Source organism: Pocillopora damicornis, chromosome 2 (genome assembly GCF_964200805.1).
Source record: "Pocillopora damicornis chromosome 2, jaPocDami1.2, whole genome shotgun sequence".
Taxonomy (NCBI): domain Eukaryota; kingdom Metazoa; phylum Cnidaria; class Anthozoa; order Scleractinia; family Pocilloporidae; genus Pocillopora; species Pocillopora damicornis.
The window spans coordinates 34157002-34177864 of record NC_142671.1 but is presented as its reverse complement, the minus strand read 5'-3'; the positions used below and the strand labels follow the sequence as shown (position 1 = coordinate 34177864).

At 37.7% G+C, this 20863-nt stretch overlaps 3 protein-coding genes across 8 annotated transcripts; 2 read left to right on the top strand and 1 right to left on the bottom strand.

The window, feature by feature from the left end:
- The first annotated feature begins 502 nt into the window (after window positions 1-502).
- On the top strand, window positions 503-6892 carry LOC149051005 (beta-2 adrenergic receptor-like). Of its 3 annotated transcripts, none has more exons than XM_089196255.1 (2): window positions 503-610; window positions 5217-6407. In XM_089196255.1, exon 2 carries the CDS (start codon window positions 5342-5344, stop codon window positions 6266-6268), a length of 927 nt encoding a protein of 308 aa, XP_089052381.1. In that variant the 5' UTR covers window positions 503-610; window positions 5217-5341; the 3' UTR covers window positions 6269-6407. The 3 variants fall into 3 exon arrangements, with proteins under 3 accessions (XP_089052381.1, XP_089052382.1, XP_089052383.1); XM_089196256.1 differs by lacking the exon at window positions 503-610 and adding an exon at window positions 2206-2309 and having other exon boundaries at window positions 5217-6892; XM_089196257.1 differs by lacking the exon at window positions 503-610 and adding an exon at window positions 2730-2803 and having other exon boundaries at window positions 5217-6892.
- An 83-nt stretch (window positions 6893-6975) lies between these two features.
- On the top strand, window positions 6976-11825 carry LOC113670099 (uncharacterized). The gene is made up of 2 exons (XM_027186187.2): window positions 6976-9176; window positions 9252-11825. Exons 1-2 carry the CDS (start codon window positions 9056-9058, stop codon window positions 10439-10441), a joined length of 1311 nt encoding a protein of 436 aa, XP_027041988.2. The 5' UTR covers window positions 6976-9055; the 3' UTR covers window positions 10442-11825.
- A 277-nt stretch (window positions 11826-12102) lies between these two features.
- LOC113670095 (putative G protein-coupled receptor No18) lies at window positions 12103-20148 on the bottom strand. 4 transcript variants are annotated; one of them, XM_089196216.1, is made up of 3 exons: window positions 19837-20148; window positions 14003-14817; window positions 12103-13582 (listed from the first exon to the last, which is right to left on the bottom strand). In XM_089196216.1, exons 2-3 carry the CDS (start codon window positions 14773-14775, stop codon window positions 13264-13266), a joined length of 1092 nt encoding a protein of 363 aa, XP_089052342.1. In that variant the 5' UTR covers window positions 14776-14817; window positions 19837-20148; the 3' UTR covers window positions 12103-13263. The 4 variants fall into 4 exon arrangements, with proteins under 4 accessions (XP_089052342.1, XP_089052340.1, XP_089052343.1 ...); XM_089196214.1 differs by lacking the exon at window positions 19837-20148 and adding an exon at window positions 17185-17376; XM_089196217.1 differs by lacking the exon at window positions 19837-20148 and adding an exon at window positions 15956-16103.
- Window positions 20149-20863: the final 715 nt, after the last annotated feature.

The window sequence follows — 20863 nt, the reverse complement described above, 5'->3', positions numbered from 1 at the left end:
GGAACGTTTTTGTTGACTTTATCTGCTCCATGAAAAGAGCACAAGAATGAAAAATTTTCAATAACGACTGTGTGCGCTTAAGGGGTTCGTTGCTTTGTGGTTAGTTTCAGTGCATGCACGAATTGACCTTTGTCCCATTGTCTTCTAGGTTCATAAAAAGGGACAATACATATCACTACGACAGTAAGGTTCTCGTCCATTTTAAGTGTGTCTAGAAAATATAACAACGTTAAATTATTAGAACAAAACAGCTTACCACTATGAAACGTCAAAGACGAAAATCAAAATCAGTTCAGAAGTTGTTTAGTGTTCCCTGAGCTGGCTTATCTAGGACACCATGCAAGGAGGAAAAGTAGATTGCCTGGAAAGTTTAACATGACGTTAAGCCGGACAGACGAAAGGGGAGCTTAATTAAATTAAGCGTACACATCCTCAAGTGGTAAATCACCGGTAAGTAAACCAAAATGACAGCAAAGCTGTAGATTTTAATACATTACACGTCATTGCACCTAAGAATTGGCGCTGTCAACATGAGTAGAAAATTTGAGTCTTGCACGTATACGCTGCATTTTTTTTCTCGAGCAGGAAACGGCTTCGGTGCTCATACCAGGTTAGTATGCGAGCCACTGTGTTTGGAGACATGCATGTATCAGATGGCAAAAACTTTGAATCGAACCGAGGTTTTAATGTCATGCAATAACATTACATTCAGTAATTGTCTTTAGAGGCCACAAGTTTAGTTTTTTTTAATCCTATTCTTCATAAAGTAATTTGTTAATTAATCTTATTCAGATCCACGAATATATATGATGTCGAACAGGAGTACAAATATATGGTAACGGCTGATTTTTATCTCCGTTTGTTCTGCCCACCCGCAAAATATCGTCGGCCATGAAAGAGCGAAGTAGACTTGCATGTCCTCTGTGATTCATCTCTTCTTCATTCCGAGTTTCATAACGAGAGCGCCATCAATACTGCAACAATAGCCTCTGATTCTCACTGAATCAGAATTTATTTGTTTCAGAACTGAAGCAAGAATGTTTATTTGTTTTAAAATTTCCCCATAACTCATCGACTTAACACTCCATCCAGCCTTTCAATGACGTCATCATCAATAAGTTTTGTCAGTTAATTCCTAGTAGCACAGGAATCAAGAAGAAGAGAGAAATAAGAGGCCTCAAATGCTTCCTGATCCTATTTAACAGCTCGCACATTTTTTGACTGAAAAGAAAGTCTTGTAAGGCCTTGAGATATCTTTGGTAACTTATCATTATATTTATTTGTTCCTTTGTACTTTCCCTTTAATAACCGTCCTAATGGTCTTTTATTTCCTCGAAAGCTGCAAATCATTTAACCTCCGGGTTGTCATTTTGGCTTCTTGTTGTGTATTAAAATGACTTTTTATTATACAAAGACTGGGAGATATGAAGATTTAACAATGTGAGATTCGCTTTTTTGGTTGTAATATGAAAAGTTGACCAGAGACTTTTTATCGTACGAAGATTGAGAGATATGAAGACTTAACAATGTGAGATTCGTTTTTTGATCGTAACATGAAAAGTTGACCAAAGATGAACAATACGTTACGAAACAATTTGTATTATTGTAATCGTTTCAAATGTAAAAAATTTGGCTAGAAATAAAGTAAACGAAGTTTTAAACCATATATTCCATTGATCTTCGAGGAATTTGAATCTTTATTTCTGGTATCTATTGGATTTTGTAACCTTCCAAACTTTCAATACTCATTAGAATTTCACCTTGTTATTAAAAATTCGATTTTCGAAATGCAATCAGGTTGTTAAGATATTTCTGACAGTTGAATGAATGATTAAAAAAAGATGAAACATTTTCCTTTTAAAACCTTGATGAAAAATTTCTAATTTCTTTACGGCTTTTGTCGATTAGGCCATTTATTTTCCAATTTCAATGGAATATAAAAGATCAGAGCTAAATTAGCTAAACTTGTGCAATGCCTTTGTTCAAATAAATAATTTTCGTTCAGATGTTGCGTTGCCATGGCTTTTGTAGTTCATTATATGTATTTAAAGAAAATAGATATAAAATATTTGAATTTTCTCTTTTGAAAACTTGCAGACTGGCTATTAAAGTGACAAATTTCCTGTCACACATGCTGAATTAATATTTTGTTCCTTAATTACATCCTCATAAGTTATTGAAAATGTGTTAAACGAAATGAATTCCGCTTATGAGCTCATGGGTCAGCACTGAACAGCTTGTCGACATATGGTATGAGACATTGACCAGTTCATGCTTCGCAACCTTGTAGTTATCAGATTATCAGACCGGTAAGTCAAAATAACCCGTCAGATTTGTTTTCCACTCGTTCTAAAAGTTATAGAGGCAGCACGAGGATAATCGGTGGAATAGTTCCGGCTCTGTGTTAAAATCACATGACAAAATCAAGTTGGCGAGTAAACACTTTCTTTGAAATCGTTCCAACGTTTTCACATTTTGATCTTCTTTGCATGACAAGTCCAGTTTGCCCAATCTGTTTGCACCACTTTCTTTTAAGTAACATTTGAAACAAGTATAGGGAGTTCTATAAAAAATATCATACATGTCGGATTGAGCATGAGACAAGTTAAGTGTCTTGTAGCGAAATAAAAATACGGCGAAGAATCCCACGTAGCTGAATGTCAATTAATTGCGAACCAAAAACTTAAATTCGTCCAACTACAAAATGTTTTTCTTTGTATTGTACATTGTTCCAGTATCGATGACAAATAGAACAGCTCTATTCAGGAATTTCAAGCACAGATAGAAGTAGGAGATCAGCAAGGTAATAAGACTGAGATGTTTTGTGGAAAATATGTGAAATAGACCAGGACTGACTGAGGCGATTTGAAGAAGAACTGAAAAATAACTCACAAATCATGGCAAAATCTTAAGTCACACTTGTAATAAGTCACTCTTGTAATATTTCTTATCAAGCCATATCTACGGTGAAATTCCAATTTTGAATTACAGTTCAAGCAGGTGGCTGTGTACGGAAGCGGTTTTTCTTTCGGGGTGCAATTCAGAAGTGAACTTCTTCCTGTTTTGTCTGATATGAGAACAGTTTAACATAAAGTCGAATGTGGTTCTTCAGTGTTAACGAGTTTTCCCAAAAAATCTAGTGTCCAACTGTTTGACTTGAACAGTTTGAGCGTAAAAGGGCCATTTATCTAAGAAAGTGTAAAGGCCTCGAGTAAGATATTGTTTCAAAATAAGGCTTTTTTTTTCTTCGCGTTTGCTGAAGTAATTCTACAAAATGATGCTTTGGTGTCCCAAAAATGAATCTTTCTGTTTTCAACAATTAACAGGAAGGTAAACGTTGAAAAATTACAAATTTGCCTGCTGCGGTCGACCGTTCGAGTTATAGGTTCCTGTTTGCGTGCTATCAAGTTGCCACAAACTCGGTGTCCTTTTGTTGCTCTTTGACAGCTCTCAGTTAATTCGCTCTCTGTATTTCCCGAATAAGACAATCCTTCCCTTTTAAAGTTTTTTCATCTCTTTTGTTGATCTCCCATTTTCTTCCTTTATCCAGTCTTAATCTCTGTCTTGAAATCTGCTTCTTCATTCATTATTTTTTTCAATTCCAACAATGATGGATGATCCGAGTTAGGAACATGGCGCTAAAAGTTGTTATAGAACAGTTTCACGTCGGCCGTTATCCCACAAACGACGTGTACAAGACAATTACCGGAAAGCATTTACGTATGAAAATTGAACTTACATCTACAGTTTTAGTACTTTGAGTTTCCTATTCAAAAAAGCCGTTAAAGATTATGAGATTCTGCGGCTTTAGAATGGATTAAAATTCTCGTGAACTCAGTGTATAATATCTCCCTTCAAGTAATCGTCAGTCACCCAATGCAAGAATCACTTCGATAAATTCAAAAGTGACAGGAAAAGCAAGAAAAAAAACACATCTATTGATATCAACACATTTTAGTTCAGTCGAATACGACAAAAGGGTTTTAATAGTTTTTTTTATCTGCCGCAACTCACGAGAAACTTGAACTTGCCTATTTTATTTCGATGTTTTGTGATTGAGCGATTTTCGATTGAGTGACGCAAAACCAAAACCAAAAAAAATTCCAACAGCCAATCAGGAGAAAGGAAAATAATTTATAGAACGAGTGAGACCTTAAAGTAAAAGCAAGTGAACTGCCTAATGCGCGGGAAAGCGCGGGCGACCAAGTCGTGATTGGTCGAGATAGTGGCGAAAATTTTTGGACCAATCACAAGCCAATGTAAAGCAAAACCATTGCAATTCCGGACTACTTTCGACACTCAATTAAAATCAAGTCGAGATCTTTTTTGCATCGATTCCAGTAGAATCATAAGGGGGGGGGGGGGGGGGGGCTTTTCTAGTCACTATGTATAAGGCGAATAGGTTTAGTTATCTGCATCTCATCTCGTGAAGAACTTTATCTTCTCGCATTTGCCCACCAATTACAACTTGATTCTACCGCAATGGAGAGACGGGAATTTTGAGTACCACAAATTCTAAATAACAAAAGCAATAGTTATCATGGCTAAAAGCTTTACCAAGATTTTAAGGAATCGAAAGTGATGAAACCCTCTTCGTTGCGTCGAATTAGTATAATCCTCTGCACTGAAACTGTAAGATAGTCAGTAATTTATCTCTATGATCATGTAATGTAACCACAATTTAAAAAAAAACCAATGGAATGAAATTGAAATATTTTTAGAACAAAGAATCCAAATTGTTCAAACAAAACATACATGCGTACATGGATGATAGCGTGCGAAAGCCAAGAAAGCGAGTTAATGGCTTCGTAATGGATCTTCCGACTGTAAATAACCGCCGACAAACCAGTGAAATATTAATTGAGGGTTTCATTATATGCATTCACAAGTCCCAGGATTCGCGGAAGAAACTTAATTAATAGGTGGCAGATTGTGATGTGGTGAGAGATTTAGGTTTTTAATTTACCCTTGAGTGTTCTTCAGTAAGTGCTTTTCCCGGCATGGTCAATTATTAAACGGTCACTTAGAGATATTACAGATGCCTCAAGGATTTCACTTACTCATTAATGTGCATCTGTAAGTTAAGTTTTGACGTCGGCATGATTAATTTGTCCATCATGGTCTCAGATTTAAATATTGCGGGTGTTTTAAGGTTTTACATTACGTAAAAACAGAATTGAAGCAGAAAGACTGACGACCTCACATTTTGCTTACAGCGTGGCATCTTGAACTGAACGGCCGTATCCTGCAAGACTGAGTTCAAATATATTAAAGGGAAAATTGAAAGAGGAAAGGAGAAGAAAAAGAGGAGAAAAGAAAGAAAAGGGAAAGGGAACAGCAAATGGCAAATGGTAACCGTTCAAATTCATCTTCAAACTCCCTTAGAGAATTTTCTGACGATTTCCGCATTGGAACGGCCACATTCACCATTGTTCTCATCTTGGCTACAGTATTTGGAAACGGTCTCGTTGTTGTCGCCTTTTCACGCTTTGCACGCATCCGTACAGTGACAAACTACTTCGTCGTGTCGTTAGCGTGCTCTGATCTCTGTGTGGCGTTATTCTCTATTCCTGTATGGGTGGCATATCTCCTGACAGGACCCGTGTGGGTATTTGGCGCAGATTTGTCACGTGTTTGGACCATGGTGGACATCTTGATAGGTACCGCGTCCATCATGAATTTAATGGCGATCAGTTTTGATCGGGTTCTTTCCATCATGACTACAATGCGTTATTCTGTCATCATGACTTCCCGGAGAGCGATTTTTATCATTTGCTGCGTTTGGATCTATTCTTCGTGCATGGCCACTGCGAGCTTTTTTCTGTTCGCCAAGCGCATTTTCAACCTCGTTGCCACGATCATGTGCTTCTGCGTTCCATTGCTGGTGATAATCACTGCATACTCAATTATACTGAAAGTGGCACTATATCACGTGAAACAAATACACGCAACAACGCCTGCGCAGTACCCAAGGAGTCATTGCAACTTTTTAAGGGAGCTCAAAGCAGCCAAGACTTTGGGAGTTGTTGTTGGTGCGTTTGTGGTATGTTGGCTGCCATTTGTTGTGATAAACATCATTTACAGTTTATGCGAGCAACAACACTGTCTTCTGGTTAATCCACAAGTCATATTGGTGACCAAGTGGATGCATTATGGTAATTCAATGATAAATCCCATTATATACACTGCCATGAACAATGACTTTCGGAAAGCTTTCAAGACTTTAATTTTTGCATCAGATGCTACCCTTGAGGATGAAATACCGTAGTTACTCACAAAAATCAAACAAACTGAGACGAGGAAAAAAAACAGTGGCCAACAGGAAGAAATTATCTATTAAAGCTCTGCCCAATCTAAAAACTTGCCCAAAATTGTGTTAAAAAATAGAAAACGAACTTCGTATTGCTACGCTGGGTGTGAAAAATTCACCATAGTTTCAAAACGTCCACCAGTCCCCCTTTATTGGAAATTTAATTCGCACACGTCAGACTGACATTTTCAATTTGAAACCGCTGACAATGTACGGCACAACAACCAAGGGCCCGCGTGTGATAACCTAAGTGCAAAGTGTATGAGCCCCGCCCGAGAAAGTAGGCTAATTTGTGCGCAAACATCTTTTTCTGCTATTCTGGTTAATGTTCGATCTGAAAGGAATGCATGTACGGGTTGATAAGTTAAAACAGCAGCGTAAAAGTGTCTTGATTTGAAGCGATCGATTCATCATCTATCTTACGTGATAATATTTTCAAGAAAAATTTTGGGATGTCACGCAACGCTCCGCGCCACAACGCTTCTTAAAGGAAACATTGCATGACATCCCAAAAAACAGCTGCTAAGGAGACTAGATTTCATATTGATTCGAATTTTTCTCTCAATAAACAAAGAAATCAGGCTTTAACTCTCTTCTTTGCTGTATCTGTACCGTGACGTTTTAATCGATTCAGATTAAAATACGTACCTCTGTGAGGTATTCAGTGCAGTCTCCACTCTTCTCATGTGACTCTTGCATTTCTGGAAAAAGTTCGGGCCTTTTCCCATTTGCAATCAAAGTTTTCAAAGAAAACTCCTTAAGGGATCATGAGCACCTGAATTTTAGCCAACTACCGAGTATGCACTCGCCAGAAGAGCTTGTACCATCAAATTAAATTTTTCACCCCTGAGTTTCGTGCATTTTGCCATCGTAAAGGTCGAGAGATTGTAATCTCTTGTAACAGTTAAATCAGTTATCGGACTGAACTGTGCACCTCAGGGGTTTTCAAGTCAGCGTTATTCTCCGCGCTCGGCCAATTTAAAATCACTCTGTCGATTACTCCCTGAATTGTACTCCACTCAGCCATTAGCATTCGAAAACGTAGCGGTTGGACTCGTTTCAACGTTGCATGAAAGTAAAATTAGGCTTGTCTATAGATTGTGGTGTTACTCTGTCAACCTCTATACCAAAAAATGATCACCACAAAGAACAAGCAAAGGAAAGTAACAGGATTTTCGAAAAAAGTGGAAACATTAGCCTATCGAAGAATCAATGTTGACAAGATAACGCAGCCGTTTTGAGCCTAAACTGCAAGCAGTCCCTCCTTTTTGACGAAATCCGTCGTGCGAGTCAAGAAAGTTCAGCAAAAGGAAAATCGAAGTTACCACGCCTCACTCCCAGTGATCGGTAAGCAAGGCGCGCAAACATTGATTGTTTTTTTCCTGAATTTTTCTTACTCGCGCAACGGCTTTCGCCTGTAATCTATTTTTGGTCACGTCTAATTGCCTTTGTTTATACGTTTAATCCGCGATGAAAAGGTTCGAGTGACATGCGCTCTGATACTTTGTCCAGTAAACTGATCGCGTTCTTTTGTAGAAGGAATGTATGTAAGAATATGCTCAAGGCTGAAAAGTTTGTTTAGAGCATTTTTTTGTGCAGTAGAAAATTAAATGTACTGAAGTCACTCAATGTTGAAAAAAGTTTTCTGTAAATATTGAAATTTTTGATAGATTAGACCCTTTCTTCGAGAAAACTGGCTTCTTATCGTATTCTCTGTAAAATCCATGACATATCTTTCGATTTGCATTAGAGCGTGACCTGACCAAATATGCTAAAAACATATATAATAAAATATATCTAAAACTTGGCCAGGATTATTTCACAATATTACTTAGGTGACCTTCCCTAAATTTCAAATCTTACTCTAATAGAATGGAAGTCTACGTATAAAAACTGATCTAAGATTTTTCGCGTTTGATTGTTAGTTTGGCCAATATAAAAATGTAAACTAACATTTTGTTCTGCACACTGAGAAATCTTTCAAGCATAAGAAATGGTCACAGTAGTTTAAATATCATTCGATCTGATTAAAATTCTCCAAGGCTTAGTATTGTATCACATCGGTCTATCACACAACGGTCTATGCAGTGTGACAGTGGTTTGCGTGACACATGCAAGCGATATTATGTCTCAAAATTCTGTATTGGTTTGGCTTGAAAAGCTTGTTATAAGAGTTAAATATTGAATAATTTTCTGTAAAGATATTTAGTAAACAGGCCTATTATTCTTCACAATAGAAAATTCTCTCTCAAGGGGGATCGGTCGGTGATCTCTTGTCGGTAATGAGTAAACCACAATAGTAACGCTGCTATTATTACGAAAGCTTTCTTACTGGCTAATATAACTGTGTTACCTTGCCATATGCTCCACCATATGCAAATATACTGTTGTTTACAATGAATAGGAAAATATAAAACTAAAGCAAAACCTTTTGGTGTTAAATGCACCAAACGTTGCTTTCGTATTTTAAGTTGCGAATTTCAATTTTAAAGTTTAAATGGTTTGCCAGTTCCGAGTATAATTTTTTTTTGATCCGAGTTGATAAATATTCAAACCAAATCAAATTCAAAACTACATTAGATATTTAGTGAATTACAGATTTAACTCAGAGGCAGTCGTGCTTTTTTATTGGGTGACATTTGAACAGGTTATTGGCACATATGCTTCGTCGTCACCTTATATGGAAAATAACCTCGTGTTTACAATTTCGTTTCTTTCACGCCAGTGTTTATTGCTGCGAAAATCATGGCGGTTGCAAGCAATCGATTTGCAGAATTACCGCCCGAGGAAATACAGAGATTATTAGACAATGCTACAGCGAAGTCAACAGTGAAAGCCACGAAGTTTGGAATGAAAATATTTTACGGTGAGTTTTGTTACGCTTTACTACAAAGGTTTATGAAAACGTCTCGAATGACACAAACAAAATGTTTTCTTTCAGAATGGCAGGCGAGCCCTGGTGGTGCTAAATTCTCGAAACCAATCGAGGAAATGTCGAAAGAAGAGTTAAATGTCTGCTTGAGGTCCTTTTATACCTCAGCAAGAAAACAGGACGGCAGTTATTACAAAGCGACTTCGCTAAAATCCATTCGATCTGCAATTGACCGCCATCTTCGAGCTCCGCCTCACAACAAGCCTTTCTCAGTCATTGCCGATGCGGCGTTTACAGAGGCAAACAAAGTCCTTGGCGCCTTCGTTAAAGATCTGAAATTATCTGGCAAAATAGAAGCTACTATTCACAAGAAGGCCATGACAAGGGAACACGTTCAAAAATTATTTGATAGCGGTCAACTTGGGCCAGCTGATAGCAAAAATCCGTCGCAGCTTCAGCAAACGGCATGGTTTTATGTGGGGCTGTATTTCGGTCGGCGGGGACGGGAAAGGCAACGTTTTCTGACGCGAGATATGCTTGTCCATAGAATGAGAGATGAAGGAGTGGAATATTTCGAGCTTCACAGAAAAATGACTCCTTCTTTACCATCTACCACTTCCGCAGACGCTGATGACGAAGTGGAATCTGATACAAAGATGTTTGCGGTACCTGGCTCCGAAAGATGTCCAGTAAATACGTTGAAAAACTACCTAGCACATCTGAATCCTACCTCTGACGTGCTGTTTCAAAGGCCCAAAGATAGCCACAGCGCAAGGTTTAACCCTAAAGACACCGTCTGGTATTCGCCTTCACCCATTGGAAAGACATTTCTTAGCTGCTTCTTAAAGGAGATGAGCAAACGAGCTGGGATTGTGCCGCATCTCACCAACCACTGCTTAAGAGCGACCTCTGTCGCTGTTTTATCGCACGGAAATTTGCACAGCCTAGCACCTACTGCGGAATCATCAACTTTTGAGGTAGAGCAACGCAAATCTTCGCTGCTGAGCAGTTTTGTTACCGCCAGCCAAGCTCCACAGCATTGCTACACAACCCCTAGCCGTGATGCTGATCAAAGAGTCATAGGAACAATGGTGGAGATCCAACAAGAACACCAACCCGGTGGAGAGATAGTTTTTCAGGTTCGTAAGTTTCCAGTTTTATTGAAAGACAATCAATCCGTTGCTGTGGCAAATGTTCCCGCCGAAAGCAATTTGGCGCAGAGTGTGAAAACAACTCCTATCCTTCCTAAACCAGTTTAAGTATATTTACAGTAATTGTTAAAATGAGATTTTCATACAAATATCCTCTTCCGCGGCTCGGTCAATATTCACCTCCACCTGGGTGAATAAAAGTTAAGAATAGATCAGGTAAAAGAGCTCGCTGATTAAAGCTAAGTCGCATAGAATTTTTTATACAGGAAAATTTTAAAAGAAGGATCAAGCGAATTCTACTTTTATATGTACGTAAGACTGGACCTTTAAGACTCGTTTCATCTCTCAAAAGTTATAGCCATTCATGACTGTCGTTGAATTTGCATACAGAGGCAGTAATTTCATTTCAAGAGGTCAACACTGCTCTTATAGGGTCAACCCTTTCACTCCCAAGATCTCATTAGTAATTCTCCTTACTGTCTGCCACGTAGATCTTGTGATGTTAGTTTGGAGAATTTGGTATAGGATCAACTAATAATCTCCTAATTAATATTTTTCTTTATTCTCATCACTTGTCTGCTTGATATTGCATTGATATTGTAAGGAGAAATTCTGTCTTGGTCACTCATGGGAGTTAAAGGGTTATGGGGTGATGGCTTTTTCGGCTAACGTATAAAATTCCTTTGTGACTAAAAGAAAAAACTTAACTGTTAACTCTTTTTGCGACTGACGGTTAAAATTTGTCAATTTTTACGCCTTATGGATAAATCTTTTGGCCGTTTGACGGCCAACGGTTCAGTTCATTGAGACCATCTTTACGTTCTTGAGGAGTTGGGTTGAAAGCGAAGAGATTTTCACGAGTTTTTTTTCTGCCGTTTTTCTCCTTCATAGACATATTCTCTGTTCGATTATCTTTGAAATACTTGTCTTTCCAACTTTATTCACGTCATATCATAACTTCACGCAGTGTAGATATTTTTTTTGGGTGCTTATAACCCTTTCAACTGTAAGAGGGACCAGCATATAATTTCTCCTTACAGTAATATCGCCAAATCATACATTAAAGTCATGAGAATACAGAGAATGATCACCAGTTATACAAATTTCTCCTCGTGAGTACCAAAGGATAGGGTAGAGTATGGAGAAGATGGATACTGATGTTAGGGTGTCAAGGGTTAATCGCTTCCGTGCAGTAATGAATGGTTGAGATTATAAGTTACATTGAAAAGTTATATATTTAACCCGGCAACAATTTGCTCTCTAAATATACAGACCGTTTATCTGTTTTCCGATGTTGGTGTAGAAATCGTCCTGCACGTTTGAAACTATTCTCGCGACCATTTGCTGGCAGATAAATGCCAATATTAGGAACAATGTTCAATGTTTACCATTACGCCGATTATATCTATCTAATACTTGTGTAACTCGGCGAAAAGTTGAAATAATTTTAGTTGATATTTTCATGGTTAAATTAAAGAATGAATTTCAACTGCCATTGTGAATGGCACTGTTTGCTTGTGTGCATTGCTGAGAGCCTCAACCATTATGTTACATTTACTAGGAGCGAATTGTCCGTCAGGCGCGAGTTGTTCAAAGCTGGGTTAAGACAACCTAGGGTAAGTGTGAACTTGATTTGAGGTCTGAGAGCTTTAAAAGAAAACTCAGTTCAAATGCTTTCGCTTGCAATTTGATCACTGGATGTTCTTAAACAAAAATATGGAAAATTTTCCCTTGAAAGGCTTTTGAACAAAGAAATAAAGAGACCTGTATTTACTCTTTAACACCTGAGAGTGACTAGGATCTAATTTCTCCTTATAATATCACCACTGAATCACACATTGATGTCAAATGAATAAAGCAAACGATCATCAACTCAAGAAACTATTGATTGTTCGACAAATTCTCCTCATCAGCACCTTAGTAAATGTACAGAGAACAGTATGGAGAATATGAAAACTGATGTTAGGGTGTAAAGGATTAAATTTAACCCTGGGTTAGCGCTAATCGGCCTTCGAACAATTGGAGATTATTGGGGGAGGATGGGGATTCTGGATGGTACAAGAATTATTTTTTTGAATATTCTATTTTTTATATTTTTGGCTTTGCGCGACCCCCAAACCCTCTCCCCTAATCGCTTTTAGAATATAGGTCATCCCTACGGGGGTGAAAATGAAGTGCAGTAAAGGATTTGAAACCCAGACGAGCAGTTGATCGTGTAGTCTGATTTTCCAGTTGAGGGTTTTTTTCTAAAAAGGACTGTCGTCGATGACAGTGAATAGGGACCTCAAGTAAATGACGACAGCGATGGCAATAAGGTCGCGGCAAAACGAAAGATCTAATGGACAGAACAATAGCTCAGCACGTGTGTTTTATAAACTTTGGACATTTCTTAGTCGTCTTCTGCAAAACTCCAAAAGTGCATGACCACGAGAAAGGAAACTACGACGGTAATTTATTTAAGTTTCTATTTAGAACTCAAAGCTGCCCTCATATATTTTCCTGAAGTTCAGGTTTGACACCGTTAGAGACGATTAACGCATCCACCCATTCGCGAAAATATTACCAAAAATATAAAGAATTTTTTCAAATCGAGGTTTTCTTCGGCCTTGTCGCCTTGACTGATCAAGGTCCCAATAACTTCTCGACAAATTAGGTGACTAAATCATTAATCTACAGTAAAGCTTTTTTGTAAAATGCTTGAGGACACCGTGTTTTTTCTGTCATTGCAAGTCAATCGGCACCTTTTTTTCTCTCTCATCCGCTATATTTGACCAGATTGGTCTGACAAGCGAGTTTTGTGAAGTTTCTTGTTCTTATTTTGGGTTCTCATAGCTTATCGGGATGATAACCTATGTCCTCGGCTTTTACACTGATTCAACCCAAAAATACTATAATAGATACAAGTATACATGTACTTTCGGGTAAAAGTTTCACAAACTTGTCCCTGTACTTTTTTCTAGGTAATTACATAGTTCCGTCGTTGCAGCGTTTCCTTTATCTTGAGTTGATGATCTGATTTTTAGAGAAGTTAACCCCCAACTTTTGATGCTGGATAGTTGCCTCTCGATATCTGACCTTGTCACGGGCTGTGCCTTTCCCGTCACGCTAGAGTATGTTGAGGTGAAGAGATGTCTAAAGGCAGTCTTGAACTGTTTGTTCATTAGACCGTAGATGATTGGGTTGAGAACTGAATTAAAGTAGTGAAGCGCTTTGGCCACCATTACAGCTCCTACTTGAATAGGACATGTACTACAACGAAAAGGAGTGATACTTACTTTAACGTAATTAATGCCTTTTGACAGAGTTACCACACAACTCATCGTCAGCCACCTTAAAGTCCGATCATAATTCTTCGCCTAGAGGATCGGAAGACCCCTCCCGCTCCCCCCCTGATTGGCAGTTAAATTAACAAAATTTGTAGAGTCTCCCTCTAATACTCTGTTAACGACGAATGCCCCCCCCCCCAAAAAAAAAAAAAAAAAAAAAAAAAACCATGAGATCTCCCCCCCACAAATCCTCCTCCAGCCAGGTGATAAATATAACTGGCTCCGGTTAACTGAAAATAAGAGGTGTAATATCTGTGGTCTGAAATTTGATCCCTCATGGGCCTTAGAATTTGCAAGGAGCAATTATGCATGATTTTGGAGTTACACAAATGACACAACTTACCGACAAAGAGCGTTAAAGAAATTTAGAAAGAAGAATGGGAACCAACAGAGCACAAAAGCCCCCATTACCACTCCTAGCGTCTTGGCAGCCTTCAGCTCTTTTGGGAGGCAGAACCTTTTGGTTTTTTCTCCAATCTTGAGTAGCATTTTCTTCGCCTGTGTACGAGAAACTCTGAAAATCATAATGTAGGCGTAACTCATGATAAAAACAGGCGCGGCAAAACAGAGTGAAAACGCTGTCAACTGGTAAGCTGCTGAGAATGACATATCCCAGGTGACCAGTTTGATGATGGTCATAGTCAGCGCGAAGGACCACGCTGCACAAATTGCTACACGTGTCTTGGGCGTGGTCACAATACTGTGGTACGTTAGCGGAGAAGAGATGCAGATGTAGCGCTCTATGCTGATAAGTAGAAGATGTGAGATGGAGGCCACACTGCATAAAATGTCCATCGACTGCCAGATCTTCTTTAGCCACAAGGAGAAAATCCATGGTGGCCCAGTTAACAGATATGCCGCCCAGACCGGCATGGAAAACATGGCGACTAGGATATCTGTTACTGCTAAGGACACAACCAAGTAATTGGTAACGTTGCGTAACTTCCGGAAAGAAATAAACGCCCGGATGACGAGCGAGTTGCCGAGAAGGGTAAGCAGAATGATGATAATCAGCAGGAAAGTGGATATAGATCTCACTGTGGAGTCAAATGGTTGCGTTTCGGCGATAGGGATTATTGTGGAGTTCGTTGCTATGGTTACCGTCGGGTTTGCCATGTCTGTGATCCTCTAACGAAGGATGTACAAACTCCAATATGTCTGAATTTGAAATATAACATAAATGAAACATTGGATAAAATTAAACCAAGAGCACTGATAATCACAAGGGCTTTTCAGAGAAAAAGAAAATTTCTCGCGGAGTCAATGAAAGCGAAAAATTTAATTGTAACGAATGCCCACGTCGCTGCTAGGTTATGTTTTGGATTGAGTTGTGTTATTATTATGTTAAGTTCTTGGTTGAAAGTGTGGCACGAGTTTAGATTAATCACGAAAATAAGTAATTCAAGACCGTGGCGATCCCAGGTTGCTTTTAAAATTTAACTGGACAGTTTTCTATCAGATCCAGATGGTCTCAATGGGGTCAGCTGTAAACCGTTAGACAGCAAACACTTCGCTGTCAGGCGTGAAAATTGACATATTTTAACCTTTGGTCGTAAAAGCCATTACCCCATTGAGACTTACCAATATGTTCGATCTGTATTACTATTAAGACTTCTCAAAATCCCTCGCGGTGTTGAGAAATTGTGTTCTTTCTCTTCCTTTCGGTTCACCATTCGCATTTCAATTTGTATTAGGTGCTAATGTCCAGTAAGAAATTCGAACAAATAAAAACTGTTATGAATCACGCACGTTTACACGGTATCAATCAAAACGACGAGTTTCTTGAATTTTAACAAGCTTGTGAGACAGAAAAGGACACTCTTCAGTCGCCATCGAAGGAAGAAGACGTCGTTCTGGGCATAATGACGTTCTTGGCATAAATAAATGTCTCTTCATCTGCCAATTCTCGAAACAGCTTAGGAGTGAATCAAAAACCGGACTCTTCGTTTGTTGAGTTCATGTCATTGACATGAAAAATCCTGCTCCTGAATCAAAAAATAACAGTGCAACTTGCAACCACAAGTGGTAACCGTTCTACTCTAAAACGACTTTGGTGCAGGCGCTCAAGTTTAAGTTACCTTACTGGGATTAAAGCCCGATCGAATAATTTTTGTCCCAAGACGTGTACATTTCCATAAGAAAAAAAAACCTATTTCTTCCATTTCAACGCCTAAAAGTAAAACATTTTAAAATAAATGAATTTTCATAATGACCGGTTTTCGTTTGATGTTCAAACCTAGTCGCAAAAATGAAATGAAATAAAATAAACAAGAACAACAAAGAAGGAAAAACATACGTATCGCCAAAACATAACACACATATGAATTTGATTTGACTGAGATGCAGATGTCTCTCTTTCCAATTTCCCCAAGCGGGTCACGTCCTTGAATTAAGGCAGCGAGTGCTTTCACTGTTTCCTGACTATCAATCCATTATTGATGCCATTTGCAGTTTCTAGTGCAATTTAGTGTACTTAAAAGTATTAGGCATTGAACATTCTTAGACCGACAATGAACACTGATTGCATTTAATTGACAGGGCGTGATTCACAGAAAAGCCATGAACTCCGCAATTTGATACTTTATGAAAAGAAAATGCTTCCGTCGTGAATTTACATTTCAACCGTCAAATGTCGGATATACGCCATCACTCCTGTATTTGCCAAAAACTAGAGTTACTTATTCATCAAACTCCTGGCTTGAATATCATGAGTTATGTCACGAAAAAGTAATGGTTTCAAAAAATTATTGAAATATAGGATACACGATTAGAGTATCGATTTCGGCCAGTCGTTGTGTATAAATGCACGAAATGTGAGTTACTTCGTTAAAAAAATTATTTTGAAAGATCTAAATTTTCGTGTTTTGCTTTAAGTTAGGGCGCTAGAAATGAAGAGAAATTTTATCATGATTTGTAAACACCAGATGACACTTCACATGAAAAGGTAAATAGTTTACCATGTTTGGTGCTGACGTTTTTTTGTTCAGCGGCCTCGTTCACAATCTTAATTTGAAACTGTTTTCTTTCGTGAAAAAAAAAAAAAAAAAATCGGCAACAATCATATGGCATGCATCGAGTTGGGTTCATATCTGCACTCAAAAATCGTTTTCAATCAGTCTTTGGCGACCACTTACTATTTTAAGTTTCATGGTGTTAATGTATGCCGTTGGAAGCTTGCCGAAAATTTGATTAAGCAGATACTGTGCATGTACTAAAGAATATGATCAAAAATACATTTTTTCTAATTGTTTTTCAAGGCAACTCTCAGCGTTTTCTAAATACTTATGTCCGAGTCCTTACCCGCCAAGTAATGGTGTAGCAGTCTTAATCAAAATATCTTACTTTTTCTAAGGTGTTTTAGAGTGAGGCAAAAGCTTTGTGGTGATCTATTTCTTTTCAAGATTTTTATAGCTGCGCTCCTTACATATCATAATAAAGTTTCCGTTTAGTTTGTTTTGTTCACGAGGGTGAATTTCAACATGGATTTCGTGGAGAGGGAATAAACAAATGGTTTCGCAAACTTACCTAAATCTTGGATCGATTCTAAATTTTAAATCGTGATTTTAGTAAAATCTGTCCGGACAATCAATTGACCATGTGTGCTGTGGCAGTTTTGATCTGAAGGTTAAGTGATCCTCACTAAATCCAATGGTCATTTGAATCTCTTGCAGATTTTCCCAATCGGTCTTTTCAAAAAACACTTTTAAAATCACACATGCATGTCACGTATAAACCGCAGCTAAATTTCCTCAGGGTTTTCCGGCCGTCAAAAGCATGAAAAATCATTGATTCCCATTAACATACGTCAATCTTTCAAATATTAAAGAAACCTTTCTAACCTCACACGATTTTTTATTGGCTTTGATATGAAACTGACAAAACGTGGTGAATTCTAACTGCAAATTAACATAGTACATGTTCTAAGGATCCATTGCAGTCATCTGGTTCACTACGAAATAATCATCTTTATCATTTGTACACGCATATCTGTCACACCATTTGCGATTAAAAAGAAAATCGTTTTATTTATCTGAAAGCCAAGAATCGATGTCTTAGGTAAAGTAGCCAGTTTCGTGTAGTTTGTGCGCAGTTCAATCTATACTACAGCTGTAATGTCACTTGCGTCAAAAAATACAACAAGCGAGAAGCAATTGCTAGGTTTATCATGATCCTGTTCAACATTACCAAAGCCTCTTTTACAAGTGTTATTGACAATGCTTATGTTTCGGTGCTTAAAAATGTCCATGATTTGGCAAGTTTTCCTGGCCTGTCTTGTCCTTGGTGTCTTTAAGAGAAAACTTCGACGACCTATTTCAACTGACAACAAAGGTTATTCTTGGCAAATCTCGTGGACAATTTTCAAACAATACATTTTCAGTTAGAAAAGTGAGCCTACCATAACCTGACATTTTTTTTTTCAGTTTTGCCTCTTCCATATGGGTAAGTCTTTTTGTTGACTCTTCTTAGGCATTAATTTTATTTTTCAAGTGCTCATATTCAAACAATGACACAAACTTATTTACACTCTGGACACTGGAAAAAAAGGAACTTGCTAACATGTTTTTTGAACACTGTGCTTAGGGAAAAAATTGCTTGCTAACCTTGTGAACTATGAATGACAATCGGTTTATAGTGAAAAAATTTCAGAATTAAATGACCGAGTGGTCCCAATTCAAAATTCAAACGCAAACATTAATAGCCGCTGTTTTGTCACTAAATAGTTAATGAATTCTAACCTATAACCTTTTGTTTTAAAGACTGTGAAATTGACTAAAGCAAATTAGCGCTTTCTGGAACGAAATTAGGAAATGGAAATCAGCTTTGTTTAGTCAGTTCCTCGAATCTGTTTGTTGAAGTTTTCTTCAATCATTTTCCCATGGCGTGGGAGAATTATTAGGAAGTTACGAATGAGGCACTAATTAACTGGGGTTGTTTGTTTGCAATAGTTAGAAAAGCAAAACTTCTTTCTGTCTGAGCAAATGTTTCCTTAACACAAGGCGTTTTGTGATGTAAATTCCATGATTTGCAGCTTTTTTCTTCGTGCTCACGAAAAACAAAAGTACCAGTGAAAACCATGCCATTTTACAGTATTTCGTTTCGAATCCATAGTTTTTGTCATTTATTGTTTAGAATTGTAAGTGAAAATTGAGAGGATTATATGCAACCCCTGTATATTGTGGCAGACTAGAATTCTTGTTTTAATTTTTTGGCAAAGGAAATTAAAAGTCGCTCATTTTTCAAAGCGATAACAACTCCAAGCGTTTGAAACTTCTTTAATTTTCGAAAAATCACTATTTGTTTTTGTGCCGCTTTAGTTTCCAATCACCGTTTCAAATTTTTGGGAATCAAAGAAACGAGATTAGTTATAGCTCGTTTGGCACGAATCTTTATTCCTCCAACAGTTGCATTTTTATATGATTTGTCGACTATCATATTTATTTATTCCGTTCTTGGCTTCCTTTTCAGTGTTGCCCATTAATTTTGCAGACCAGACCCTCTAGTTGTATGTTACGATTTTCGTGTTATTTTTTGATTTGCACCTGTAATGCAGCTGCGCTGATTTGCTTTAGTTTGAAATGTTCCCTGGTTCAAAATGAAAATATATTTAGATTGATAAATACTCAATTCATTTGGCATGCCTGTCTTTCTTCTTGAAATTCAACTGTAGTGGGTCTAGTGGGTGACATATTTCTTAGCAGTTTATTTAATCATTAATTTTAGCTATAATTGTGTCTTTTACTGCTTTCTGACTCTTGTTTCGCAACTGCAGTTTCAGCTTAACACTTTTAAGGATCTTTGAAGTTAGTTCGTAAACAGACACATTAAAGAGCCGACTCATATTCGATTTTACTAAATATCCAGCTCGTTGGCCGGCAAGGAATCTTTTGTTTCCATTTCATTACTTCCGAAAAAAATGAAATCACCATGATTGAAATAGCAAAAAAAGATATCCCGAATCTTTAAATCCAAGATTGCATGATGCTTGGACTGTTTCAAGAGTTTCTGGATATCTCGTTCGATTAATCGAGTTAATGCAGTCGGCTATCGTTGATGCGCGGACTCATGAGACATCGTTAATTCTTTTCTACTTCTAACACAATCGCTTTCCTATAATAATTTTCTACCTAATTTTCTACTGCGGGTTAATCCACAGTCTAACATATTCTCCCCACTAACCTGAAAGATTTTTTATCGGCGTTGTGCCTTGTTGTTAATTAACGGGCCAGTAAATCGACTGATTGAAATAATTTACTAGGCCAAACTTTGATGGCTTGCACGGGATCAAAGCAGTTCGTCCTTGTTCTGAGCGCCGACTTTTCGCAGACTGTATGACAATTTCGACACCTGCGTTTAACCCAAAGACGAAACAGCTTGAGGGAAATGATTCTTTGTTTCTGTGGGACTTTTATGGCTTTTTTTATATCCTTCGAAAAGCTTCCAACTGTGATCTCCACTCGACTATTTGAAGTTTTCGGGCGAAACTCGTTTAAGGCAAACAGGTGCAGAGTTTGTTTTTGATGAACGAAAATTGTCAGCCCACAACTTGACGTGCACATTTCTGAGCTAAAAATTTACATAACAGTTCCAATTAATCCAAGCAGGATCTTACATATTCTGCTTTATATATATATTTTTTATACAATTAAGTGTGACCAAAAAATATTTGCCCAGTATCTCACAAAGAACTTAATCGTTCCCTACAGTTGCAAACCTTTTAAACGAATTTGTGGTCGTGCTTTTTACAAAGCACGGGGATTTTAGGTTAAAATTTTTAATTAGGCCCGGATAAGTTTCGTCGAAAACATTATCTTCTCAAATTGTGTTTTTATATTTCAAACAACCGAAGTGATGAGAAGGAGTCCGATGTAATTATCAAACAGAAAATTTCAAAACAACTTTTAATCGTTCCTGTTGTTTCATAATGTTTGCAGAAATAGACTCAGTTTATCTGTGAAGTATTTCTAACAATTTTACCTAAGTAAACTGACGCAGATTAATAATGTTTGAGGCCAATTTCTTTCTCTTGGTCTGCTCTGAAAGTAGTTGTACAAAGTATTTATCTTGGAGTATGACCTTTTGTTATTATTTTTTTGGTTTTTTGTTTTTGTGAAATCTCCTTTTTTAAGATCTATTCTCTAGACTTTTTTTTAAACATTCGAATCAATCGACTTTCAAGAGCTTCCAGCAGATGTCGATAGCTCTT